At 48.7% G+C, this 27900-nt stretch overlaps 1 protein-coding gene and 1 long non-coding RNA gene across 8 annotated transcripts; one reads left to right on the plus strand and one right to left on the minus strand.

The window, feature by feature from the left end:
- Positions 1-490: 490 nt before the first annotated feature.
- Positions 491-11942, minus strand: LOC125156421 (uncharacterized). 7 transcript variants are annotated; one of them, XR_007148599.1, is made up of 5 exons: positions 11604-11942; positions 9922-11352; positions 8490-8727; positions 7532-7701; positions 491-881 (listed from the first exon to the last, which is right to left on the minus strand). It is a non-coding gene; the product is annotated as an uncharacterized LOC125156421 (long non-coding RNA). The 7 variants fall into 7 exon arrangements; XR_007148601.1 differs by having other exon boundaries at positions 9922-10414; positions 11236-11942; XR_007148603.1 differs by having other exon boundaries at positions 9922-10056; positions 11121-11942.
- Positions 11943-12048: 106 nt separating this feature from the next.
- ODF1 (outer dense fiber of sperm tails 1) lies at positions 12049-21714 on the plus strand. Its single transcript, XM_047842524.1, has 2 exons — positions 12049-12499; positions 21143-21714. Exons 1-2 carry the CDS (start codon positions 12183-12185, stop codon positions 21582-21584), a joined length of 759 nt encoding a protein of 252 aa, XP_047698480.1. The 5' UTR covers positions 12049-12182; the 3' UTR covers positions 21585-21714.
- Positions 21715-27900: the final 6186 nt, after the last annotated feature.

Below are 27900 nucleotides of genomic sequence, written 5' to 3' on the forward strand. Positions count from 1 at the left end.
GAAAGAAAGCAGAGGTTTCTGGGAACTGCCTCTTTTGCACGGGTGAAGAAACAAGGAAGAGACGAAAATGCAGATCTCACGTTAGATGGGAAACATGCTTGCCACTTTCGACCCTCAAGGGGAACTGGTTCCATAAGTGTGCCAACCAGATTTCGTGCACAAGATGAGGAGTAGAGAGACAGCAGGAAACATGGATGGCTTTATTTTCAAGCTACTTCCGGTTCTGAGAATCCTAGCCTAGGGGTGGGAATAAGGCAAAGCTAGTAAAATACCATTAAAAACAAAAACAAAAACAGAGCCTGGGTGGCTCAGTCTGTTAAGGCTCAGGTCATGCCTTTGGCTCAGGTCATGATCTCACGGCTTGTGAGTTTGAGCCCCGCGTCAGGCTCTGTGCTGACAGCTCAGAGCCTGCCTCAGATTCTGTGTGTCCCTCTCTCTCTGCCCCTCCCCCCCCCATTTGCACTCCGTGTCTCTCTCTCTCTCTCTCAAATATAAATAAACATTTAAAAAAATTAAAACAAAACAAAAATAAGCAAATGAGATCCTGCTATACAATGAGCTACTATAAATATTTGCTCCTGGGATTGGCTGACAAACATTGGGCCACTAGCTGGTGGGACTGCTGGTGAAATTTAATGGCATACATCTCTTCTTGGCTTGGTAGATCATCAGCGATAGCACACCGCCACCTTAAAATGGGCCACGGTAAGGACATTTACACCACAGTGCCTGGCAAATCCTACAAATCGGGCCAATTGTCGCTGGAGAAGCAGTCCTCACAGGTCTACCGCTGCCGGCAAGTTATCCTGTTGAGAAGTCGGATCATAACCAAGTGCGCCGGTCTGGTCGGCTGCCTTAACAAAAGATCACAGACCAGGCAGCTGAAACAACACAAATTTACTTTCTCACGGTTCTGGAAACTAGAAGTTTAAGTTCAAGGTATCTGCAGGGTTGGTTTCTTCTGAGGCCTCCCTCCCGGGATTGCAGATGGCCGCCTTGTCACTGAGACCTCACGTGGCCTTTCCCCTGTGCACCTCCCTCATGTCTTTTCCTCCCCCTTACAAGGACACCCGTCATATTGAATTAGGGCCCGTTTATACGGCCTCATTTGACCTTAATGATCTCCTTATAGGTCCCAACTTCAAATAGTCATATTGGGAGAAAGGACTTCAACATATGAATTCCAGGGGTGACAAAATTCAGCCCATTACACTGTATGACAGACACTTGGGGAGGACGCATTTTATTTTCAGGGCAGTGTAGGTACAGGGATTTCAAGCCTGCTGGCATGGTCGGCCATGGGAAGGGGGTAATAATTTTGTGAATCAAAGGAACCTTCACTTTGGCCGTGGTCCTACTAGCAACGTGTCAGGAAACACTCGTCTGCTCCCCGGGAGCCCTGGGAGACCCTGGTGCCAGGTCCTGCATCATTTACAACTTGGTGAAATAGAGAAAAAAGGGCAGCAGCTATCAGCCTTGTTCTTAAAGATGGAATCCCAGAGAAGCGCAGACTTTGAAATTTCCAGACCGAGTATTTACACAGGACGTGCTGAGCACTGTCATAAGAGTAAAGACTTTTTACAGCAATAAGGACTAGGCATGTGACATCAGTTGGTGCCATCAGAACGAAGCCCGGGACTCACTGAGAGCTACAGTGCAGACACTCTTTCTCATCCAGGCGTAACTCAGGAAACGTGTATCCTTGGTTACTATTATTAGCCATCTTGTGAGCATAGGGGAAGAAGGCTTGAGCAGGAGGCCAACCCTCTGAGGAGGGCAGAGAGGGAAGAAGCCCAGAGAGGTGAAGCCTTGATCACACCATGCCTGCAGCCCTCCTGTACACACATACAGATTATATGTGTTAATTATCTAAGTTAACAAATCCCTCTTATTTTCTAGCCTCGTTTTCACTTTTACTGGGCTTTCTGTTACTCACAGTAAAAATAATCTTCTTAGGGGTGATAATACAAGAGCGCTGTGTGTGGGGGAGGTGCGGGAGGTGGTTCAAGTAAGCTGTAGGTACCAGTTCAGTGTTTCAGTCACATTATCGTACATCCATTCAAATCACTCACTATCCCCATCTCGACCAACGAACGGTTCAAACGTGCATATGCATGTATATATCCCACGAGAGAGAAGAGGGAATGGTGGGAGGAGCAAGAAAGTCCTGCAGGACGGGGCTGTGGCAATAGAACTGGACGAAGTCTCCTTCAGTCGTCCCCTTGAAGGTGCCAGCGGTGTGGGAACCTTAGAGCCCTCCCACAAGGATATGCCTGGGCTCAAAGTCGGGGAGGCTGGTCTCATCCTTTGGCGGTGCTGGCTATCGGCTGAGCAGTCCACAGCCAAAGGGGAGGAGACAGGTCCGGGGGGCGGAGCGGGGTGGGGGGGATGTGGGTCTAACAGACACCCCTGCCTGCCTGGCGCTTCCTCCCCGCCTCTGCTTCTCTGCCATCAGCTGCAGCCTCTTGCGTGTTCTGTCAGTCCCTTCACCCAAACGATCCTCTCTGTCGTCTGTGGTGTGACAGGCACTGTGCCGGGCGCTACGTGCACAGAGGTGCACGAGGCAGGCTTAGGCTCTGGACATGGGAGCACACTGTCACCACTGTGATGCATGCTTGAGGCAGGACAAGACACAGGAGGAGAGAGGAGGCGGACGCCCAGGGGAAGTGGTGTTTGAACTGCGATCTGGGGGCGCCTGGATGGCGCAGTCGGTTAAGCGTCCGACTTCAGCCAGGTCACGATCTCGCGGTCCGTGAGTTCGAGCCCCGCGTCGGGCTCTGGGCTGATGGCTCAGAGCCTGGAGCCTGTTTCCGATTCTGTGTCTCCCTCTCTCTCTGCCCCTCCCCCGTTCATGCTCTGTCTCTCTCTGTCCCAAAAATAAATAAACATTGAACTGCGATCTGAAGCCTGAGTAGTGTTAGCTAAGCAGAGGGGCTTGAGCATGGGTGACAAAGAGCAAGCCGCTTGGCCAAGGCACCGAGGAAGAAGGAGCGAGGTGCGTGTTGATGTCTGCAGTCACTGCTCCCCTTCACTTTGGGAATGTGTCCTGTCACCCCCTCACCCAGCTCAGATGAGCCCCGGAGTCCTTGTTCGGTAGGGAGGGGGCGAGAGGCGAGGAGGAACTCATAGGCTAGAGGGAGGGGGAGCAGGGGTGGCTGGGGGGATTGTTCAGGGACTTCAGTCCCCCATGAGTGTAAAAACTAAATAAATAAAACCTTCGGGAGGCACCTAGGTAGCCCAATTGGTTAAGCATCCAACTTCCTTCCACTCAGGTCATGATCTCATGGGTTCAAGTTCGTGAGTTCGAGCCCCATATCTGGCTCACTGCTGCTGTCGGTGCAGAGCCTGCTTGGGATCCTCTGTCCCCCTTACTCTCTGCCCCTCCCTTCCCTCAAAAATAAATAAACAGTAGAAAAAAAAAAACACAAAACAAAAAACCTTCAGTATATTGTTGAAAAAAAAAAAAAACAAGAAAGTGAGAGACTGAGGGACTGAGTTGAGAAAGTGGAGTTTCCCGAATTAAGATCAGAGAGACGAGCCAACTCCAGGAGATGATAGAACCATCCCCTCACCCCCCCACCCTCACCATCCCCCCACCCCCCACCCTGACCATTCCCCCACCCCCCACCCGCAATCATCCCCCCACCCCCCCAACCCGCGACCATCCCCCCACCCCCACCCCCCCACCTGCAACCATCCCCCACCCCTCCCCCCCCCATTTCTCTGCTTCTGGCGTGAACTGTACTGCTGTGGGGGGGGGGGGGGGCTAACTAGGACCCTGTGAAAAGCTGGGGCTTGGGGACAGATCTTTGAGAAACATCAGGAAAACAACACTCCAGTTTTGTTTATGTAAGAGATAAACACTTGTTTCCAAAACTAGGAGTAAATAAAATTTAAAAAGAGAAACATAAACTCAGGCATTATTAGTATTCTGACTATACCCTGGCTCTCTGGCCACCCAGATGCACCCCTGGAGGAGTAACTTAAACAGTAACAAACCACACTTCTTTGGGTGGCGCCCACCCATGGTTGGGTACCCCCAGCCTTCTGCTGGGCCTTTCCTAGTTATTTCGGGGAGCTCTGCACAACTGTTCCCAGAAGCTCACAATGGCCCTCTCCGCCCCACTGCGAGTCTACTGCTCCAGCTCATTCTGTGGACGTTCCTGGTCCTCTAGCCTAGAAGCCACCTGCAGGTTTCTCGTCACCTTTCCCAGGGCAGTTCTGACATCCTAGCTAAGGGTGCCATCTCCTGGGACTCCCAGCACGGGTGCTGCCTCTGGCAGCTTCCTGGAACCGCACTGCTCTTGGATGCCTCTGTTAGCACTGCTGGGACCTCCTCGAGGCCTCCTGCTCTGGGCACATCTGGGGCCATTGCTGGGGAAGGGTGGAAGGCGACGGAGCTTGGCTCTGTGTCCCGGAGCCTTTGGCGCAACAAAGCCGTCTCCTGCTTCATGTCGAAGTAAGCAGACTTTTTCCCTCCTTTTCTGTGTGCGATCCAAAAGTCGGCTGAGGTCCCTCTGGCCCTGGCTACTTAGAGGCTGGGTCCTTCTGCGCGTGCCCACGGTGCCCTCCAAGATCCCTATAGAGGACTGGCATTCTCATGGTCATCCCGGGGCTTGGGCTTCTGGTGTCACCCACAGCTCATCGGTCCCTCGCCCACTCCCACGTGCTATTTTCTGTTCTCCATCAGTGTGGCCCTGCCACGAACCTCAGCTGATGCTTTGATTTTTGTCAAAAAAAAAAAACCCTCCATTCACATAAGTGATCTGTGAGATGTGCTTGATATTACTGAACATTGAGGAGGGGGTGGAAGTTTCTATCCCACTAGCACAAATGCGTCCAGAGACTGGACATTCTCTAGTCCTAAAAATAACCCACTCCCGGGGTGCCTGACTCAGTCGGTTAAGCATCCAACTCTTGATTTCAGCTCAGGCCATGATCTCACAGTTTGGGGGCTCAAGCCCCGCACCGGGCTCTGTGCTGACAGTGCAGAGCCTGTTTGGGATTCTCTCTTCCCCTCTCTCCGCCCCTCTCCTGCCCTCTCTCTCTCTCTCTCTCTAAGATACATAAACATTAAAAAAAAAAAATAGCCCGCTACTAACTGCATACGTGTACACACACTTGGCAAAACCGTTCAGCAGCGTCTGGTCGAGTTGAACACGTGCATACTTTATACCCTGAGCCAGCGATTCCATCCCACAAAAACGCTATGAGTGTTGGCTCAGGTGTGTATGAGAAAGACCACACATGGCCTTAGTCCCAACAACAGCCCCAGATGGAGAACGCCTACATGTCCACCTACACGTGCCCATCCATGGAGGAAGCACGCGTTTGCGCGACGCATTTAGGTCCCAGGTTACCACACGGCGATGAAAAGGAACAAAACACAACTGCAGGTCCCAACAGAGATGAGACCACTGGAACGTTGACTCAGAGAAGTGAGATGTGAGAGGCAGATTTTTGTATATTTCCATTCACCTGAAGTTCAAAAGCAGGCAAAATGAGTGTTTGGCAAAACCAGAGAGCAGGCGGGGAGGCTAACGCCAAGAAAGAGGCAGGACAGGGACTTCAGGCATGCTCAGAACGCCCTTTTTCTTGATGTAAGTATGCGTTCTGTGGGTATGTTTACTTGTGAAATTCACCCGGCCGGATGCTCCTGATTTGTCACTTTTCAGTAGGGATGTTATTCTTCAATAAAGAGTATGTTAAATAAAAGACCCTCCTGCCCGAGGAATTTTCTATTGGCCATGTTGGCCTGCACCTCACCTTCCTCCCTCTCCTCCCCCTTCCCGCTCATGTCTTGGACCCTGCAGGTCCTGTTTGTTGGTTTCTAAGGCACAAGGAGTGAACGGTCCCTCTGCCCTGGCTCCCGATCCCTCAGGGTTCACTCCTCTGACCCCTCTCCCCCTCCCCTTCTTGAACAGAGAGAGTTTCTTCCCTAAGGGAGATCCTTGTGCCCGCTTCCAAGAACGCCGTCTCCCACTGGAAGTGTTAGGGGGGCTGGTGGAGGGGCAGGCAGCCCTGAAGGCCTGTGGTGGTCGTGCCTGGGGCCGCAGGGATGGCCCCAGGCACACCCTTCTCCTCTGGGACTTGCCAGCTGGGCAGTCGTGGAAAGTGCCTTCACTTTTGGGTGCTGCAGATCCCTCATCTGTGAAACAGTGACAACAGCCACCCCAAGGGGTTGGCGGTGGGGACAGAATGCAGAAACACGTGACCAACACCTCAAATATTGCCCGGGATGCGGAGTTATCATTGCTGCTTAGAACCCTATCTTACAGAACAGCTAACGGAGAGAGCTGCTTTTTCCTTTTTTTGGGAGAGAGAGAGAGAGAGCTCAAATGAGCAAGGGGCAGAGAGAGAGAGGGAGAGAGAGAGAATCCCATGAGGGACCGAGAGAGGGAGAGGGAGAGAGAAGTGGGGCTCATCCGAAGCAGGGTTGCCATTGACCTTTGGAAGTTTGCTAGAAGAACAAATAAATGGGATAGTAAGTTAGCAACGCATTAAAACAGGAGTCTCACCATTGGAGATTTGAAGGAGGACCTAGAAGTCATGGACTCCACAGCTAAGGAGGTTGACCCACACTGTCAGCCTCGATTTCTTAGTTCAAATTCCCTTAGTCCGTGCCCCCAGATGCTCAAGTCCTGGAAGAAAGAACCCGGCTGAGTAGCTATGGTTGGGGACCTCACTCGGTGCAGAAATTTAGACCTAGGATGGGAAGCAGGTCGCGTCTTAGAAGGATTCTTACCAGGGTCTCCCCAGATGTTCCCCCTGATGGGTGGGAGTGGGCTTTAGTTCTTTTATTTTGAGAGAGAGAGCAAGCACAAGCAGGGGACTAGGGGGGCAGACAAAGAGAGGGAGCGAGAGAGAATCCCAAGCAGGCTCCGTACTGTCAGCACAGAGCCGAATGCTGGGACTGAACCCACCAACCACGAGATCATGGCCTGAGCCGAAACCAAGAGTCGGACGCTTAACCAACTGAGCCACCCAGGCGCCCTGGGGTTCAGTTCTTTGAGGAGGGGACCAACAGGTAGGTAGAGGCCTCAAAAGCTCTATAATAAAGTTCCACAATGTGAGGCTGACTTAAATGCTTTAGGGAAAGTGTAGTTATTGTGACTTTGAAGCGCCAAGGTACTGAATAACTTCCAGAACTATAAGTAAAGCAGCGATTCTCAACATGTGATCCTAAGACCCTTTCGGGGGTGTGAAGTGTTCTTCCTTTTTCAACTACACATTTGTGCAAAGCCAGATTCTCTTTTCTACTTAACGCAAACGTACGGTGACAAAAGAGGACATATCACAACAGGCTGAAAGGCAGCAGGAGATATTTTAGCCATCCTCTATAAAGCCGAACATTGGAAAGATTTGTAAAAATGCAAAATATTGCCACCATTTTCATTTTTTTGTTGTTATGGAAAACAGAGCCCCCATAAAAACGCATTACTTGTATTAACATGTAATGGCTTTGCTATTACTATTTTTAAGTGATTACATAGTCTGTAATAATATGTACATATTGATGAATAAGACCCACCTAACCTCCTCCTTGGGCTTCCTGTCCCTCAGCTCAGAGGGACCCTGGGTCTTGGCGTCTCTCCAGCTCTGGCATCGAGGGTCGTACCTTGTCCTGTCTTTGCTGGGTTTCTGCAGGGCGTTGAGAAAGAGTCAGGAATCTGAATATATTTCAGCTCCCCGGAGCTTTCCCTGCAAAGCCAAGTCAGACGAACATTAGGTCAAAAGAGGGATTTCCTTTTCATGTGCTTCGGTTAAAAGCAACCCCAGCTAGAGGCAGAAAAGCCACTGCCTTGTGGAGAACCATGGCGGAAACAGGTGGCATCTCCTTTGTGGGAATTATTTGTTCTGCATGCATCTTCCTTGGCATGAGTTGACAGAGAAAGTTCTTGCTTCTTTACAAAGTAAGCCCTCCATGCTGCGTGAGGGAAGGAATTCTTGGTAAGAGGTGTTCTTTTGGGAGAGAGGGGAAACTTGTTTCCTCAGGAAACAAGTCCTCCTGAGGACTGCATCCGCGTCCCTGAGGAGGCACTCAGGAAGCCGTCACACCCATGGCAGGGTGACTGTCGGTGGGACCCAGGTCGAAGCAGTGCAGCAAAGCACATTACTCCGTTTGAAGGACAAAATGTGCAGCAATCAAGCTACAGGCGTATGGCTAATGACAGAAGCAGGAAACCCCAAAATCCTAATGTTCAAATTGAATTTCTCTTTCATCTTTAAGGTGAAGAGAGAAGAGAAATTGTCTTAAGGGTCACTGGTCTTTGAAGACACAGAGACTGGAAGCCGGCCGCCTGGGTGGAACCCTAGCTTTGCCACTTGGGGGTGAGCTCTGTGCCTCAGTCTCATCTATAAAATGGGGATAGTCCCTACTTCATAGCGTTTTGGTGACGATTAGCCTGACACAGACAGACTCACGTACTCATTAAACGTAAACTATCATTACTGTTCAAGTAAGCATCTGTTAGGAGTTAGGCACTTACGTGGTGGTAGATGGAGAATAAACATTCGCGACCCCCTCAAACTAATCAGGACACTGTCTGCGGTAGAAGCAAGCCCTTCTGTGTCTGGCAGGCGTCCAAGGAAATGTCCTCTTCCGTGTGAATGATTCCAGCGTGAAGTTCAAGGAAATGTTTTGGTCTCTGTCGTCATCAAGAACAATCCAGATTGGAGCTAACCATTTGTCTTGCAGAATTCAAGGGGAGGGGGAGGAGAAGGGAGCTGTGGGCACATGAGAGGGTGGGGGAAAGAGGAGTCAGAGCCTACCGCTGTCACAGACAACTCAGCGCTCGGGATGAGGCTCCGTAGTAGCCTTTAAAGCAGAAACACAGGACTGCACCTTGCTGAGGCCAGCGTGCTGTGGATGGACCACCACAGGCACTTTGTAGTCCCACCTTCTTCTCCAGCCTGCATCCCCTGGCCCAGTTTTGACATTAAAGGCCCACATCCAGGAAACTATTCATTCCCAGGCAAAGCAGGATGGCGATCACGAATACCATATCCACTCCTCAAATCTTAACGAGGAAGTTTACTCATGTATATACGCAGCCTATAAAAGTCCCATGGTCCAGGTTCTATCTGGACATGAGCCAGGGTAGATGGGAGCCTCCACAGACATACTGCTATGTGGGAAAGGGCCCCCACCTCCATGTTAGAGCCCATGGAAGCTCCTTGTGCTTGTGCTTCAGGAGACTGACTGTAGATCACTTCTGTGGGTTTCTGTAGAATCCGGTGAGTTTCTACTCCTTCTGACCTGAATAGATCCCGGTTCCATCTGATCTTTAAAGGAGCCGTTAACCTTTGCTAAGTCACTTGAAATGATGTCAAAAATACGCTTTATGATGAAGAGTAAAATCACTGGCAGAATAGGATCACAGGAGAACCCTAGCAAAAATAAAGCTGTAACCAGCTTCATAATGTGCCATGTATATTCAGGTGTGTGTACTTAAATTCCTGAACCTGTGTATTTAAGAATCGAAAACCAAAAGCTTGCTTGTTTTAACCTTTGCTGACATTTGCTAAGGGATAGAATTCATCATGATATAAGAGTTCAGAAGTCTATCACTTGGAGCTAGAGAAGTCTGTGTAATTCCTGCAGTGAGCCCTCAGGAAAAAAGTGGGCCATATTTCTATTAACAGAGTTCACTCTTCGGAATTGGGTGGAATCACTCTTGAAAGACTTTAGCATTTGTCTATAGAGGAGGATGATTCATTTTTGCTTTGACATATCCCATGTGAGTCAGGGGCCAGCCTCCCATTCTAATACCTCCAGGGAAACTTATTTTCTTTACTAAGACATCTCATCTGCACAGAGAGGGGCCCCCTGGCTCATAGCTGGAGAACACTGGGGAATACTGGGGAATACTAGGCTTGGTCTAGTCATACACAAGGGACTTCAGTGTAGGAGGCTCTCACCTCTCTATGAGTCATCATGAACTCCATCACTTCCTCCATTTCTTGTTATTGTTCCGTGAGTGATTCTACCTGAGCCCTCTTCTTTTCTCAATCTATTTCTTCTGCTGAGTGATCTTGGCCACTCCAGGGTTCCAACTGCATATGGAATTGTGACTCCTGAATTTCTATCCCTGGCCAAGCTTTCTTTGGAGTTTCAGACCCACTTATCTGCAGGCTATTCCACATTGCCACCTTAAAGTTGTCAGTACCTCGTATTCAGCCTATCCCCCCAACTTACTTTTCTTCCTCAGTCAATGGCAACGACCCTGCCAAGCTAGAAACCTAGGAATCATTACGGATTCCTCCCCCGCTCCGTCCTCACTCTGTTCACGAAGTTCTGTTTAATTCGCTCATTTGTTCGCTTAGTGAGTAAGTCTTGAGCCCTAGGCGTTGCATTAGGTATCTCATGGTGAGCAAAAGTAGACGAGGTCCCTGCCTTCACAGAGCTCACAGTCTAGTCGGGGAAACAGGGAAACGATGTTATGAAAGGAGTACGCAGAGTTATTAAGTGCTTAGTTGGGGGGCCAGGAGGGCTTCTCTGAGGAAGGGACCTTTAAGAAGACATTTAAAGAATGCCTCAGGAGTTAACTAGATCAAGGGCGTGGGGTGGGGAGTTTAATTTCTAAGCAGAGAGAAGAGTGTATGCACAAGTCCTGAATGAGGTGGAATGAGTGAGACCTTGAGAAAGGCCATTGTGGCTGAAGCATAATGAATTACAGGAATAATGATGGGGGTGGAGATGGGGAGGTAGGCAAAGGCCCTATTATTCAGCATCTTATAAGGATTTTGGCCCTTGCTCTAGGAGGACAGAAAAGGGTGGGTGGGATGGGGGCGGATGACAGATTTACACATGAAAATCACTCTGGCTGCCATGCGGAGAGTATACTGGATGCGCCTGAGTGGACGGGAGGGGAAGGTGACCCCACTGGGTTCCTTCTCGCCATCCTACAGCCACGATCCCCAGTCCAGACTTCGGCAGTCCTTGCTCTCCATCAGGAGTCACCTCTGCTGTTGTCCCCTTACAATGCTGGGGACTCTATGCAGCTATCAGACTTTCCTTTCAATTTCTCTCAGCGGAAAAGAAAATTAGTCCTTCTTCATTGTGCTCAGTGTTCAAACTCCTTAGCCGGCCCACAAGTCCCTTCAAACCTGGCTCTTACCTCCTTCTCTGGTTGCCACATCCAACCGCTTGTCCTCAAGTACCCTACGTCTTAAGAGGGGGATTTAAGAGCTGGAGAGCAGGTTGAGGGGAATGGCCCAGAGGAGTAGAAGTACCTGAACCAAGGCTGAGGCTGAGCCCAAGGTCCAGCATGTTGATCCAGCTGAGAGCACAGGAAACTGGCCCAAATGAGGGTTTCAGGCAGTTGACTTCAAGCAACTTCAGGCAGTTGGCTACAAGAGTATCAGGGGTCAACACTTGGGAATCCCTTGGGGACAAGGCATCTAGAGGCTTGGACACAGACCGAGGTGAAGTTGCTGGGAGGCGGTGACAGACAGGAGCCTGGGCACTAGGAGATGGGAGCTTAAGAGCAGGACCCCAGGCACTGGAGAACTGAGGTTCTGAGACAGCAAGGATACCAGATAGCAAAGAATGGGCAGGACTCAGAGACTTGGGGCTAAGAAGGTCAAGGACAAAGGCTGACCTGAGATGACTTGGTAAGAAGAACCGCAGGAAAGCTCTGTGAAGAAAGCAAGCTTTTTACACGTAGAAATGTAGGGGTCAGAACAAATCCTAGAGTATAAGGGGCAAGGCTAGATGTCAAGTCAAGGCTGGAGCTGGAAGGGCATAGAGAAAGGAGCCAGGCAGCTCCTTCCATCACCCACACCAAGACCTTTGCAGCCGTAGCCAGGCCTAGGGACAGACACAAGCCAAGGACATTGACGGTTACCCCCATGAACCCCAAAGGGCCATGACTGCTTGAGGGGACCCATCCAACTTCGAGGTAAATGAAATCTCAACATTAGGATGGTTCTGCGAGTAGCTCTGTAACTCTAAGGAGGGCCTCTGGAGACCGTGACTGTGTGCAGTTCACACGGTAACCAGAAGACTATGACATACTTTGGAGGGTGGTGAGGTCATAGAACACAAGCTTTAAAGTAAGTGAATCGTGTGGGCCTCATTTATTTTTAAAAGAAACTTCTGAGAAGAGCTTAGAACAATTTTTTTCCCCCCTGAGTGCCATTTCCCAAAGGTACTCACAAAACAATAAGGTGTGACTGTAATGGCTGCACTGAGTTGCCTTTTGGACAGTGTTAGAAGGGACATAAAGAAGGTGGACCGAGAACTAAGGCAGTTGAGATGCATCGACGAATGCACGCGATGCCTCTGCGACTTGTACATGCACCCATACTGCTGCTGCGACCTGCACCCCTACCCGTACTGTCTGTGCTACTCGAAGCGAGCGCGCTCCTGTGGCCTGTGCGACCTCTATCCGTGTTGCCTGTGTGACGTCAAGCTCTACTGCCTGCGACCGTCTCTCAGAAGTTTGGAGAGGAAAGCCATCCGAGCCATAGAAGATGAAAAGAGAGAGCTTGCCAAGTAAAAGCACGTTTTAAGATTTTTCATAGCCGGTGTATTAACCTTCTGAGCCGAAATGGGGGAGGGGATGCCACAGCTGGTACTTGGACAAAGACGAAAAGGGCTCAAGATAATAACTCTGGTGATTTAGCAAAGATTTAAGAACAGAAGAGTAAATGGGCCCAGGACAGGAACCGTGAGATTCTCAAAAGACAACGGAATGATGTCGATTGCCAAGGTTGTGTTGGTTTATGGTAGGAGTGCCGACATGATAAATAATGCGGCTTTAATGAGCGAAAGAAATAGGAGGTGTCATTAAAAAGCTATTGGAAGGAGCAAACTAAACATTTTTTCTGGTTATGAGTAAAGTGATTTGAGTAGATTTGGGCTTACAGAAATGACTACAGGAGAAGCAATAACAATTGATCAAATCCTTAATGTTCGCCAGCGGCTCTAAGAGCAGGGGAAAAAATTGAACAACAGAGGCGTTCCCTCGGTTTTGCAGGAGAACCCTTCTCCCATGCCCCAACCCCAGGCCCACTCAAAACCCATCCGGAGCTGGGCCTGTTACCTCGGCGCCCTCTCCGGCAGTAGCAAAAGTTGTGCTCCTGAACTACAGACCTGAGAGTCGCAGCTTTCAGAACAGAGTCGAGAGGGTTTTAATTGAATTGGGTAATGTTTAAAGCCACTTTTTACAATTTTGTTTGATTGCATTTCCTTTTATGGCCTGGAGAAGGTTTTCTAACTTTCCGCTGCATGCCATCCGGTCTGGTACAACTGACGAAAACAATTGTTGAAAGTACTGTCCTCTGGTTAAATAAACTATGGTACGTCTGTACACTAGGATGCTAAGTAGATGTAAAGCAGGCTGACGAAGTATTGTATGTGTTGATGTATTACATGAAAAAGGCAAGAAAAACTACTTAATATGCTACTACTTTTAAAAAAGATGGGCACAAATGGATGATCGATTTTTTGATTGAAGTATACTTGACACGTAACATTGTGCAAATTTATAGCGTGGCTGATACATTTCTATATTCTAATGATTGCCATTGTAGTGACAATCAGCACCTCTCCCGTGTTCCATAATTATCATTGCCTTTTAGTGGTTGGAATATTTACATTCTAGTCTCTTAGCAAGTTTGATGATTATAATGCAACATTGTTGTCTATATTTACTATACTGTGCACTGGATCTCTGAGACTTATTTACTACTTGTTGCAAGTTTCTATCCTTAAACAACATTGTTCCTATCCCAACAATCAATTAATAGGTTTTGAGACTGACGTGCTGCCTTCTGTGCTAAGGAGGCAGGTGATAGATTAATAGATTAGATAGATAGGTAGGTGGATGGATAGATGGATGGACAGATGGAGAGATAGAGTCTGAGACAGAGACAGATACTTGATAACAGTGACCAGGATGATCCAGAAGAAAGGACAATAGGGCAACTATTGTCCAAGTCATCAGTCACCAAGATCAGGAATGGACCTCTGACAATAGTCTGGGATGGGGCTATTGCGTTTAAGCAAATCTACACTCAATTTGAAACAGTTTTTTGTTTTTTTTTTTTTTTAAGATTTTATTTTAGGGGCGCCTGGGTGGCTCGGTCGGTTAGGCGTCTGACTTCGGCTCGGGTCATGATCTCACGGTCTGTGAGTTCGAGCCCCGCATCGGGCTCTGTGCTGACAGCTCAGAGCCTGGAGCCTGCTTCAGATTCTGTGTCTCCCTCTCTCTCTGCCCCTCCCCTGTTCACGCTCTGTCTCTCTCTGTCTCAAAAATAAATAAACGTTAAAAAAAAAAAATTAAAAAAAAAAAGATTTTATTTTAATGTTTATTTATTTTGAGAGAGAGAGAGAGAGAAAGAGAGAGCAGGGGTGGGGCAGAGAGAGAGAGAGAGAGAGAGGGAGTGAGAGAGAGAAAGAACCCAAAGCAGGCTCCACACTGCCAGCGTAGAGCCCAACTCAGGGCTCGAACACACGAACTGTGAGATCATGACCTGTGCTGAAATCACGAGTTGGATGCTTAACCGACTGAGCCACCTCTGTGCCCCTGAAATAGTTTTTATTTTTACTGCTCAGAGTATCAAGTTATATAAGTTTTGCACACTGGGAGTTAGGAATTCCTTCTTTAATTGGTCTACATGAAGGGTTACTTGTGAGCAGGCCTGTATCTACTGTCTTTGTGCCTCTGAATCCTTGAATACCCTTGATCCAAGTTCTTCCAGCCTTTGTCTCCTGACTGGCCCTCCTCCCCAGACTCTTCAGATAAGGGTGCCTCTCTGTTGTCCACCCCCTAGGTGCCCTCCACCAGCTCTAGGAGCCCCTACTTCTTGGCATGCAATAGACACAACCTCCAACTTACTTCTCGGCAGTGTGGTTTATATAAGAGATGATGCTTTCTATGCGTTGTGATACTTCTCCTGACAATGTCTGGATTTTGCTGACTTTTTTCCTGTGCCTGAGGCAGTATGTGAAGCTGGTGATTCTTTACATTAATTCCCTGGTCTTTGAACTGATAACGCTGAGTCCTTTCTGGAAATGACCTCAGTCTTGCCTGCTGTGTCTCCTCCCAGCCACTTTCCTCCCATTCATACCACCTTGTGAAACCCTCCTATGCTCTATTTCTGATAGCTTGACATTTCACTATCCAGAAAGGCTTTGTGTTGTTACCTGCAAACCTAAATATTCAATTTTCCTGACCATGGATGAAAATGTTAAAGCCTGATCCAGCCCCAATCCCAGAGGACTCCTACTATTAATATTTTTTTCTTCCAGTGAAATGCCTCTTTTTCCTTATTTCTCAGCTAGCTCCCAATCCATGACTAAGTAGATCCAGAAATATCATGTTGATTCACTTTTTTTAAACAGTCTTTGCTGTGAAAACTTGCCCAAGGCTTTGTGGGTTTAGAAGTCATATTCACATGATCTTCTATCCCTTTAAAGAACGCTAACAGTTTGGTTAGGTATGACATGCCCTTTCTGACGCCAGGCTGCGTTGTCCTGAAGGTTCTTTGTCCAATAGGAAAGATTCCCCGGTCTACAGCTGCCATTACCCCATTGGAATTGTCTTTCTGTCTGAGAGTCAACCTGCTCTTTTAACAACTGGTTAAGAAGGCTCATTTCTCCCATAAGTTTCCTGAGCATCCCCGCGTGTATGTTAGTTGATTGATGAGTGTGTGTTGTGCGTGTGTGTTTTTAGACCAGGTATAGAAGGTCCAATCCATTTCCATTGTTTACCTAGCACCTTGGCAGTATCTTCCTTAGTAGAGACTCAAGTAAGTACTTCCATTTTTTTTTTTAACCTTCTTTGATATTCTCTTTTCCTCCTCCAACTACCCTTTGCATCGCAAGCACTAGCAATTTCCCTGACTCTTCCTTCCTCTTCTGGATTTAGAGGGACTACAGTGCCTGAATCTGGTTCCCTTTGTAAGAAGCCATGCCACTAGCCTGCCACTAGTTTGCGCCCGATTCACTACCACACTTCGTGGGCTTCCCTTTCCTCTATACCGAAGGGGCACAGACAAATGCACACCAGCCCTTCCTCAGCCCTGCCCTTAGGGGTTGACCATCTAATGGATGGAGCCCCCTTCTCAGCTCCGACCCCCGGTGCCTTGCAGACAAATGCTGGATTTGCAGCTGAGCTGGAGGGGCTCATTGGGCTCAGGCTCGCACCCTTTGCTGCTTAATGCCCAGAAACTCAGCCTGATTTCCTCCACTCATCCAACTATCTGTGATGGGTCTCAATCTCTCTTGAAAATCCCCACATGAGGGGCACCATCTTCTGCAAACTTCAAAAATTGGCCCTCTCATTTCATTCTTTGTTTACTCCTTCCTGTTCTAAGACCAAGGTTTTCACCGACTTGCTCTTATTTGGTGAGGCTAATGACAGCCTCTTGGTGAGTGCTTTGTGGGCCCAGCCGTCAGGGAACTCTTTCTACCTCCCCATGCTCTGACCCATAGGCCAGGGCAGAGCAGTCTCTCCCTCAGAGTCCCTGCAGAGGGGGAAGAGAGTGTGGCCCCTTGTTACCCCTCCCCATAATTCCTTCATACCCACAGGTCTCCGAGCCCAGTCACCCCAGGGGGTAGGGGCAGGAATGGCTGCCCCTCTAGGCCAAAGGCTTGTCTATTATCTGGTTTCACCTTATTGGTTAATGACACAGGACTTGAGGCTGGGTCACTTAAAGCCTCAGGTTTCAGGGGCGCCTGGGTGGCTCAGTCGGTTAAGCGGCCGACTTCGGCTCAGGTCATGATCTCGCGGTCTGTGAGTTCAAGCCCCGCGTCGGGCTCTGTGCTGACAGCTCAGAGCCTGGAGCCTGTTTCCGATTCTGTGTCTCCCTCTCTCTCTGACCCTCCCCTGTTCATGCTCTGTCTCTCTCTGTCTCAAAAATAAATAAAAACGTTAAAAAAAATTAAAAAAAAAAAAAAAAAAAGCCTCAGGTTTCAGGGAAGTCTGAGGAAGGTGGAGCCCGGTCCAGCCTGATAAAGACACTCACCCTTTATCGAGCGAAAATTACGTGCCGCCTTTCATCTTCACCTGATCCTTGTGACGTCTTGGTTGTTTTAGAAATGATGAAACAGATTCAGGAGCAGTGTTCTTGACCACTAGGAGCTGGGAAAGCCAGATTTGCCTGAGTCTGGGATTCCTGTGCTTAACCAGCCTGCCAGTGGTTCTCAAAGAATGGGCTCGGGACCAGCATCAGGTGGAACTGCTTAGAAATGTGAATTCTTGGCTCCTCCCTCAAGCCGCTGAGTTGGAAACTCTGGGGGGTGGGGACCAGCACCTGTGTTCCAACAAGCACTGCTGGGGCCTCTGATGCCCCTGTATTTGCTACCCTGCCCCCGCGGAGCGACACTGTTCTTCAATATCATCCAAAAGTCAGAAGAGAGACAAGGCAGGAAAGGCGAAGAGACAGAAGGAAGAAGAGAAAGGGAAAGATGAGTTGGAAAGGAGGAATAGAGTTTGGTGGGTCTTTGGAAGGGGTCTAAACTTAGGAGAAAAAGCACAGTACTCCAAGGCCTACCTCCCTTTGGTCCTGGGTGGAGATAGGCCTCTTTTTGACACCTTCATTATTTCATTCAGCACCAGGCTGAAGCTCACTTATGGCTTTGTGAAAATGGCTGACCGTACAGCTCACCGTTGCTGAGGGCAGCATGTTGCACATGCGGGAGCTTGGTGATGATACACTCAGGTGAACTGCAGCTGGAGTAGGGAGAAGACGTGTATTCCCGAGTGGCAGTCATGGACCCCATCTGTCCACTCGCTTTCCCTCAGCTTCCCTGAGAGGATTCTGCAACGAGCCAGGGGGCTGATTTCCCTCTGTTTGCTGTGGCCAAGCTCCAGCCTCACAATAACAACTATAGGAGGCAACCTCCCCCCCCCCCCCCCAACCTTTGCCCAGAACACTACAGAGCCATGGAAAATCCCTTGTGGGGTGATAGGTACCTGGCCAGACAGGAGTCAGTTAAATCTGACAAGTAAAATGTGGCTCCTGCAATTTCTCCTAAAGCCACCCCACCCCACAGATAAGCCCCGACCAAGAAGCAAAAGGAAGGAGACACCTCCCTTGGCCTAGAATTTTTAGGCAATTTCCCAAAGACTCAGATTTGTGAAACCTCTGTGTAGCTGCCTCGGGGGCAAAGGGGCCAGAGTGACCCTGCCAGAGAAACAGGGGGAATCTGAACAACAACAACAACAACAACAATAACAACATGCAATTGCACTCCAAGACTCCAGACTGATGACAGGAGGAGAAGGATCTGGAAGCCCACTTTGGCTTGTAGAACTGGCTCCCAGATCCATATCTGGGAGGGCAGGAGGCCTTCAGCAGAATCAGTTTAGCAGTAGTGAGGGGTCCTGGCACCCCTGCCTGGGATCCTTGGTCCTGTTTTGTGAGGACCTTCGTGGTCCTTCGTGCCAGGGTTTGAGGTTTCTCATTCCACGTCCACACCACGGGAGGTTCCGGAGAGATCCAGGGGCACCCATTCTGCTCTGTGTTTCACTCTTGCCTTTGGCTGTTCAGGCTTCCCGGCCCTGGCCCATCCAGAGAGGGCGCAGGACATCTTGGTGAGCTCCTCTCTGCCCATCCAGGGAGAGTAGAGTGCGTTTTCTCCTGTTTTGTTTTTTCCACAGAGATAAAGACCTTTTTTTTTTTTTAAGTCCAATTCTCTTCCTTTCTCCTTAGTATGGCCCGTGGGTACCCTGGCACACCCAGGGCATGAAAGACATCTGTACCCCATCCTCCCCAGGTTCCTTGGGGCCGGAGGCGGAAATGCAGCTCAGTGACCCCTCACAGTCCTCTGGGTGCCTTGCGCAAGTTGTTTCTGTTGGCCTTGGTGTCTTCCAGGACACCAGTCCATTGCGTCATTTTGCAAATTAGCCTCTAAGAGCCTTGCTTCGGAACCTTTGGTGCAAGGGCCCACGCTTGTTAAGCCAACCATGTGAAAAATACAGATTCAGATCAGTACGTAGAGCATGACTTCATAAGAACGCACACAAGAATCTACACATGTATGTAGAAATACACACACAGAGGAAAATCGAGCACCAAACTGTGAGATGCTCTGTACGATCACGGGTATTTTGTGACCTATTCCATTTTTTTTTTTTTTTTTTTGCTTATCTGTATATTTTCTAAGTTTTCTACAGTGAACTCATATAACTTCTTTAACAAAAAGCAGGGTATAAACAAAATTCAGCCTAAAAGGCAAGAACTAAAAAGGTATCTCAAACCAATCATCCAATTGCAAAGTTCAGACTTGTCAAACTGGAAGAAGTTCTAGAAATCACGTGCTCCAAAACCTTCCTTTGGAGGCCAAGTGTTGCAAGATGTGCCAGGAGTGTCTCTTAGAACACGGAGTTTTAAAAAAAATTTTTTTTCTTATGTTAAAGGATAAAAAGAAGACCATTTCAGAACATTAGGTTGTCTTTGGAAGGATCTCCAAGTAGAAAGAAAATGGACCCTAGGGAAAGCCAGAGCACATAAGGCTAATGCCGGGCTGCCCAACCTGTGTGCCAAGCACTGCAATAAATCCTTTTCGTTCATTAACTGATTTAAACCTCCCAAACCCTAGAAGTAGGTTACTACTCTTGTCCCAATTTGACAGATGAGGAAACTGAGGCACAGAGAAGCGAAGTAATTTGTCCACGCGGCAGAACCAACGCTTGAACCTAAATGCTCTGGCTCCAGAGCCTGTGCCCTTAGGCACTTTGTGTTACTAGTTCTCGACACACCACGGGTGTTCAATTAGCCTGAGCTGCTGTTGTTATTTTGTTATTATGAAGGATTCACACAGGACTGTTGAGCGGCGGCAAGGCAGCTCTATAGGGACCCCGGGGACCCGTGTTTGCCGCTCCAGGGGCCGCAGACAGTGGTATTTAACAGCTAGCCACGTGGGGGTGGGAGACAGGAGATAAAAAGCCCTCATTTGTAGAGTTTTCCCATTTCCATAGTATAAATACCCCATCACATGGATTTCAAGGGTCACCAGGAGGTCAGGGGGTAGGAGGGGGCCAGGGAGGTACACAATTAGCCCTTGCACGCTGATGGGACCCGGATCCGGTTCACGACCCCTCCAAGCTCACTGTTCCAGAGGATGCCAGCCATCCAGCACTTGGAGCAGTCTCACAGTGGCAGGAAGAGACAGGCCCCGGTGGGCAGGGCAGAGTCAGGGCACTTTTGCCTTGTCATTTTGTTGATGGAACTTTCAGGCTGGGTCTGTGTGACAGCCCAGGGTGGCTCCAATCTTGTGGGTAGCAGGGCTGGGTTCTGAGGCTGAAAGACATCTTTATAATGATTTTAAATGATATCTTATTAGTTGCATCCCCTTAAAAAAACTCTTAAGAGTCTACATATAATAGTAGTAATAATAACGATCACAGTAATAATTAAGCAAGATTTCTAACGCACTAAGCACAGGTACTGTTATTATTTCCATTTTACAGATGAGGAAACTAAGGCAAGTTTCCACAATTAATAAAAGGAGGATCTGGGATTTAAATGCAAGAGAAAGATCTGGAACTTCAAGCAACCATCTGTTGTTAACAGAGGTTTACCTGTGGCAGAATGCGATTTACACGGGTGGACTCTCAGTGTTTCCTTTATACACTTGGGGAAAAGTTTGACTTTTCAGAATGACTAGTGTTCCTTTTACTATTTAAAAAAAAAAAAGAGAGAGAGAGAGATCAGGCGCCTGGCTGGCTCAGGTGGTAGACTATGTGACCCCTTGACCTTTGATCTGAGTTCAAGCCCCAAGAGGGGCCCAGGGCTAACTTAAATATATATATATATATATATATATATATATAGGGGTGCCTGGGTGGCGCAGTCGGTTAAGCGTCTGACTTCAGCCAGGTCACGATCTCGCGGTCCGCCAGTTCGAGCCCCGCCTCGGGCTCTGGGCTGATGGCTCAGAGCCTGGAGCCTGTTTCCGATTCTGTGTCTCCCTCTCTCTCTGCCCCTCCCCCGTTCATGCTCTGTGTCTCTCTGTCCCAAAAATAAATAAACGTTGAAAAAAAAAATTAAAAAAAAAAGAGGGTGTACTACTTAAAAAAATATATATATATAATAATAATGAAAAACAGATCAAACTATTGCTTCTCAAGCTGTGTCTGAGATCTGAGCTTCTTCCTCCCACCCTCTCCTTTTTTCTAACTTCCAGACTGAGAAGAACAACAAATAGAATTCTGGCCTCCTCTTGCTGTAGCAGTAACATTTTAGGATCGGTAAACGTGTGCGGCTTTGAACCGGATCAAGTCAAAGTTCGGGTGAAGGACGGAAAGGTGTGCGTGTCGGCAGAGCGGGAGAACAGGTACGACTGCCTCGGGTCGAAAAAGTACAGCTACATGAACATCTGCAAAGAGTTCAGCCTGCCGCCCTGCGTGGACGAGAAAGACGTGACGTACTCCTACGGGCTCGGCAGTTGCGTCAAGATCGAGTCTCCCTGCTACCCCTGCACCTCTCCCTGCAACCCTTGCAACCCTTGCAACCCCTGCAGCCCCTGCAGCCCCTGCAGCCCCTGCAACCCCTGCAACCCCTGTGACCCTTGCAGCCCCTGCTATCCCTGCGGGAGTCGCTTTTCCTGTAGGAAGATGCTTTTGTAAAGCGTAGGAACGCATGACTTAGTGAAAGGCACCTACTCCAGTCAGGCAGCTCTTCCAGTGTTTCTCTCCCCTCTTCCCGCGGCCCATGTTAGTTAAGTCGGTAGGAAACTGAATACATAACTGCAATCCACCCGCGCTGTGTGCAGGTCTCTTGGTTCAATCGCTGCGGGAACCCTGCCTGGTGGGTGGGCTTAGGACTGGCTGTGGGGCACGAGAGACGAGCTGGGGAGGTCTGCCCTCTCTGAGTCCTCCTCCGCACCAGCTACCGCCAAGTTCCAGGAAGAGAGAGTTTCTGGGTGGGCATCCCCACACTGTTTTTCCAAAAGACCCAGTGAAATGGCCTAGCCCACAAACCAAACTGGGAAAGCAGACACGGAGACTCGGTAGGTAGAAGCCAAGCACGGTTAAAGCTGCCGCAGTGGGGAGCACCGCGGAGCGTGGCTCGGCCCGCGAAATGGGCCGGGGTTTTACTGGGGCAAAGATGGGAGTGCCAACGCGCAGGACTGAGGGGAAGCGTGTCCACGGACCGAGGGTGGGGTGTCCCTAGGCAGCTTTCGTTTCTCAACATAACTGATTGGGGAGAACGGCCAGCTCGGGTTCAGGATGGTGTGCAACCTCCCTGTGATTGATTTCAACTATCTGCTCTTCTCAATCCCTGAAACTTCTTGTAGGCACAGAAGTTCAGTTCAAAGTTCATGAGTGGAGAAATACAGCTTTCCCAAAGTGCTAGCTAGCACAGAGTGATAGCCTAATTCACCTGAGTCGGATCCTCATGGACATGCCCATGAGCCATCCGTGATTGCCAAGACAGAAATAAGTGCAAAGGAGGAAGGAGCCCTTGGGGAGGGATCAGACTGAGACCCGGGCGGGTTGCAGAGCGGACTCCTGCAGGGAACACAACAAACCCTCACGTGTGCACTGTGAGTCGTTCAATGGTCTCAGCTGTGGGTGGGTTGAACAGTGGTTCTCAGCCTTTGGCCGCACATGGGAATCACTTGGGGGAGCTTTAAAAATATGGATGCCAAACAAACACAGGAAGGAAGAAAAAGGAAGAAGGAAGGAAGGAAGGGAGGGAGGAAGGGAGGGAGGAAGGGAGGAAGGAAAGAAAAGAAAGAAAGAAAGATTAAAAAAAAAAAGAAAAAAGAGACCTTTTTTAAAAAAGAAAAAAAAAAAAAAGCTGATGCTTGGGTCCCATCTCCAGAGACTGTAAGGTAGTAGATTTAAGGTACGGCCTGAGCCTCAAGACTTTTAAAAGCCTCCCCAGGTAATTCAAACATGCAACTAAGGTTAAGAAACTCTGCATGGGATCTTAAAGCTCTCCCAGCCTTTTTTCTTTAAAAGCTTCCTTCAAGTGCAAGGTTAAAGAATATTGATGGTGATAGCAGACCTATTTTGCTTTCAATTGAGGGAAGTAATGGCCCTCTCATACAGGTGGTGAAGAAAAAACATTGAACATCTCGAAAACTGATTACCCAGGAACTAGGTATAAATAAGTATGTTTGTGCGGACCGAATCGTAGAGTTACACTGACAAGTGTCTTGCCATGATTTGATTTATAAATATTTTTGTTTCTCAGTCACAAATTTTTGAAAATGATTTTGAAAACATTTCACCGGTAGAGTCCATGGAATCCCCGCACGGGTCCTAAACAAACAGGAATCCCTGTCCTCTGGAAGGCGCCACCCAGGGTGCTCTCGGCAGTGGTACGTTCCTTCATTTCCCCGCTTACCTACTCACCCTCTGTTAGTCCAGCAGTTCATTCATTCATCCCACCTGCCAGCCAGACTTTATGATTTTAAATGCCCGTACTGTGCTCTGCGGCAGGGATGGGGAGAAGAAAATACCCCTTTCACAAATGCCTCGAATTGAGTTCAAGGAGGGATAGCGTGGAGGGATTGGGGAAGAAGTGCCAAAAAACTGAGTTTACAAGGGCTAGGAGAAGCCAGAGGGGCCTTCCGGGTCTTGGGCATTTCCGTGGAATGCACGGTGGACATCGGTGCCTCTCGGGATGCTTCAGGGAAGCAGGAGGCCACCCCTCAGCCCACAGCCCGGCCTGTAGTGGGTTGGTAGCCCGACTCCGCTCGCCCGCCCTCACGATGAAAGTCTCTATATAAAGGCAAGTGTTTGTCTGGTGAGTACCTGCTATGAGCAAAGCACAGTGTCAGGAGATATCATCAATGAGCAGTACCTGTCCGGGAGCTTCTCCTAGCAAAGACAAGACCAACACCCGTGATCTAATTGTCATGACACCTGGCAGCGTGGAATCAAGAACTAAATTGTGCCGTGTAGGTGTTAAGTGCCTTCCGTTCAAGGGGAAGGGGTGGGGGAGGGTGAAGCCAGGCAGAGGAGGCAGAGCTTGGGTGTGGGTCTTGCCTGCATCCTTGAGGAAAGGCATAAAGCAGGGTTCGTTCCGTGAACTAACCAGGCTCCGGAGAATGAGGAAAAAAGCAGAGACGAGCGAGGAGAAAGAAGGAACATTGGCTGTTCTCAGAACTGTCTTTCACTGGTCAGACGGGCCGCTGGGGCTTAGATAGCTCTGCTGCGGCCTTTGGTACACTTGCAGCTCAGAGTCTAACTGAAACACCGTCCTTCATCCACCAGGGTGGGAGATGGGAAAGGGGGAGACTCTGGAGTGAGCAGAGGTGAGACACTGGCCCAGGGGGTAACTGAAAGATGAGGGAGCCTCTGGGCTACTTCGCTGTCCAGCATGTTCTGGCGAACGGACGTACAAATGAATACACCACCTTCTAATACACGTGCTTGGTAAACATTGTAGAACTCAGGTTGGAGATGAAGATTGTTGCATTTCTTAGTGGACGCCGAACACATTCTAGAGCTAGGGAGCTGTTTAATAGTATTCTTCCGAAAAAGCTTCTCAGGGACAGGATTGAGGGGAATCCATACCCCCTGGCTCCCATGTACTGAACGTTCTCTTTTAAATTTTTTTTTTTCAACGTTTATTTTATTTTTGGGACAGAGAGAGACAGAGCATGAATGGGCGAGGGGCAGAGAGAGAGGGAGACACAGAATCGGAAACAGGCTCCAGGCTCCGAGCCATCAGCCCAGAGCCCGACGCGGGGCTCGAACTCACGGACCGTGAGATCGTGACCTGGCTGAAGTCGGACGCTTAACCGACTGCGCCACCCAGGCGCCCCCTGAACGTTCTCTTTTAAAACTTGTGTAGGAAAGGATTGTATAAAGTGACATTAAAGATCTTCAGTTGACTGTTCTTCAGTCATTGTAAAGTCATCTTATTTACAAATTGTTCATGTCCCCAGAACTAATGGAAACAGGCACACACGCACAGGCCCCACAGGCATGCACACAACCCCGCTCTGTTGGGAGTCACTTCCGCCCTTAGTAGGATGGGGACCACCAACCATTGGACCATCTGGAATCCCAACTTCCCTGCACAAAAATTCCTTCTGTCTCTGTCTCTCTCTGTGTCTGTTTCTCTTTCTGTGTCTCCCTCTCTCCCATACAAACCTAGGAGTGTCACACGCTGGAAGAGGTTGGGACACCCCGATAAAGCCTTCCGGCTGAGGACATTATGCTGAAAGTTAAGGGAAAACTGATACCCGAGCCAGAAGAAACTGTGGGTTTGTAAGAAAAGTAAGGGAGGGAGGGTCTTGCTGGGTGACCTAGGTGAAATCAAGCGAAGTTTGTAGGGTTGTGGGCATGTACCGTAGCATTCTCAACAGACTCTCGGAGGAGTTGCATGATTTGTGATCACGGGTAGAAGATGAACTCAGAAGTTGCCCTCAGGGAGCACCTGCTTTCCACGCTGACCCAGAAGCACTTCTTTCCAGTCTGGAGCTGTACAGGAAGTATTGGGGGCTGTTTCTAAAATTATAAAACAAAAACTAACTACATCACTGCTTAGGCCACTGGATCTTGATGAATGGCTAAAATTTGACAATTTTACGTACTCTTCTCCCTAACCACTCCCAAGTTCTGGTACCACTTTTAGTCACCCAAGGGTCAATAAACCTGGCTTTGACAGGTGAGGAGGCCCATGATTCGAGGGCCTTGGGTGTGCTTCAGAGAACGTGTCAGTAACGGAGGACTCCTAGAGCCAGGATGCAAAAAGAGATGTTGGAAATCCAGAATTCACTGTTCTGAGGCAACTGGTCTACCAGTTAGAACCTTTTCCAGTGGGGTCGTCTTTCTCTTTGCATAGTAGAGAGCTCCCCTACAGGCATGCACATAACCCTGCACAGCTGGAATAACATCTTCCCTTAGTAGAACTGGGACCACCAAGCATTAGAGTATCTGGAATTACTAGCCTGGAAGGTTCTGGGGGAAGATACCCCTTCCCTTCAACTGAAATTTGAACTGTATAACTGTATTTTCACACACTAAAGAAAATGATCTGAAAAGAGTTTTACCCTGGTTTGTCAATTTATTTTTTACACTCATAAATTCATAGGTAAGAAATTCAGACAGAGCATGGCAGGAATCTTCTGGAGGCTTCTTCACTCACTCTCTGGCACCTGGGATGGGATGACTGCAGGGTTGAGCTTAGCTGATGTGGTCACCTGGTCAGTGATTTCAGGTGAAAAATCTTAAACAGCGGTATACGAAATGTCATCATATGTGTAAACAATTGCTTTTATTGAAAGCAATACAACAATATTAAAACATAATATTCAACATTTAAAAATATTTTTACTCATGGAACATTTGAAATTAATACTGCATTAAAAGATTATAGGAATACAGTCACCATGCCTGTGAAAATAACTACTAGAGTCAAACACAAATAAGTTTTGTTCACTAGTTTCTTTCCCCTATGTTTGTGGTTATTAAAACCATTTAAATTGAAAATGGATCAAGGCTTACTGTTATTTCTATAAATATAGTTTCTATAAATTATATAAATATAGTCTGTATCCCAGATTTTCCGGGGCCCGGTGACCGAGTCCTGGTTTGGGGATGGAATATTGCGGTCCAGGCGTATTGCCCATGTGGGAGTCGGGGTCTGCTGACTGAGGTGTTAAGGGGCTGGGACAGGTTATTCAGATAACAGCAACAGAGTGAAAAGGCACAGTAGCAAAAAAGGTGTTTGAGCCAAACTGGCAGCCCTTGAAGAAGCTTTCAAAGGAGGCAGGAATGCCTGAGACCAGCATGTATCTGGGCAAAACAACTCGATGATAGAGTAGGCAACTATTTTGGAAGAGGAAGTTGGTTTTCTTGAGTCAGCAGCTTAGTCACCTTCCGGTATTATCAGGATCCAATATTTTTAGCCTTCAGGACCTGGCCAGGGCCTTCTGAGGCGGATCCACCTCCTACGAAGGGGTGGGTTCTGGAAGAGTGGGCCCATGGGGTTCAGCTGTGGGAGGAGCCTTCGTTCCTTCTTCACGTGAACCCTCACAAAGACGCGCTCTGTGCCCAGCAGCCTGAGAGAAGCAAGCAGGATGCAGAAATGGCCCACACCCAAATCTTTGCCTTTGATGAGTTTTCAGTCCAGCGTGGGAGACACATAAAGTGAAAAGTTATAATTACACCTTATCAAGGATTCCTATTCAGACAGAATCAAGCACTGAGGGACACACAGAGGACAGCTCCACTAGCCACAGGGCAGCTGGGGTGACTCAGGTGGCCCGTCGGGGGGCAGGCCTCACACACGCCCTTTCTAAGTCCTCACTCCCTCAGTAGACAAATGAATTGCTCTTCTGAGGGGCCCCCGTATCTTTCCAAGCTCTTTTGCTTCTTTCCCTATTTTCTGCCCTTGAGGGATCTGTCAGAGTCCAGGCAGGAAACTGAGCCTACACTCAGCTGGAATTTTTTAAAGCCTTAAGTAATAAGGGATGTTGATGCCCACGGTAACTACCAACAGAGAGAAGCTGCTCTCAACCTGACCTGCAGGGGCAGGGGAAGAAATGGGATCACCGGTGCCCAGATGACATCTGGGACCCCGGGCGAGGAGCTGCTTGAAGGGTGTGGCTACAGAAGGGTGCACCTGCCGCCAGAAGGACTGCCCAGCAGGTGGGGAGTGAGAGGAATAGATACTCTCGCCCACTCTTTCCTCCCTGAGAGTGCATCCCATTGACCAACCACAGTGGAAGGTGAAGGAGCCCTGGTGATGTGCTTTGATGAGGTTAGCCACTGAGGGGTAACAACAAAACAGAGAAGACCTTAATATGAAACTTCAGGGTTAATGGAAAATAGCCAAGGCTCTTTCCTTTTACCTTTCCTCCTTACCTGCCTTCCTGCTACACAGGGCCTCATGCCAGGCATTAAAGGATCAGGGATCAACAGGCCAGACCTGGATCTCCACTTTATGGCGCTCATAGTCTAGGTGGGAGACAAATAT

Source organism: Prionailurus viverrinus, chromosome F2 (genome assembly GCF_022837055.1).
Source record: "Prionailurus viverrinus isolate Anna chromosome F2, UM_Priviv_1.0, whole genome shotgun sequence".
NCBI lineage: Eukaryota > Metazoa > Chordata > Mammalia > Carnivora > Felidae > Prionailurus > Prionailurus viverrinus.

What these genes read in the sequence shown, in the direction of transcription:
- ODF1 (XM_047842524.1), top strand. Translation starts at nt 12,183, where the DNA reads ATGGCTGCACTGAGTTGCCTTTTGGACAGTGTTAGAAGGGACATAAAG. An exon ending in GAAAAGAGAGAGCTTGCCAA is followed by an intron (nt 12,500 to 21,142) that starts GTAAAAGCACGT and finishes TCTAACTTCCAG; the next exon opens with ACTGAGAAGAACAACAAATA.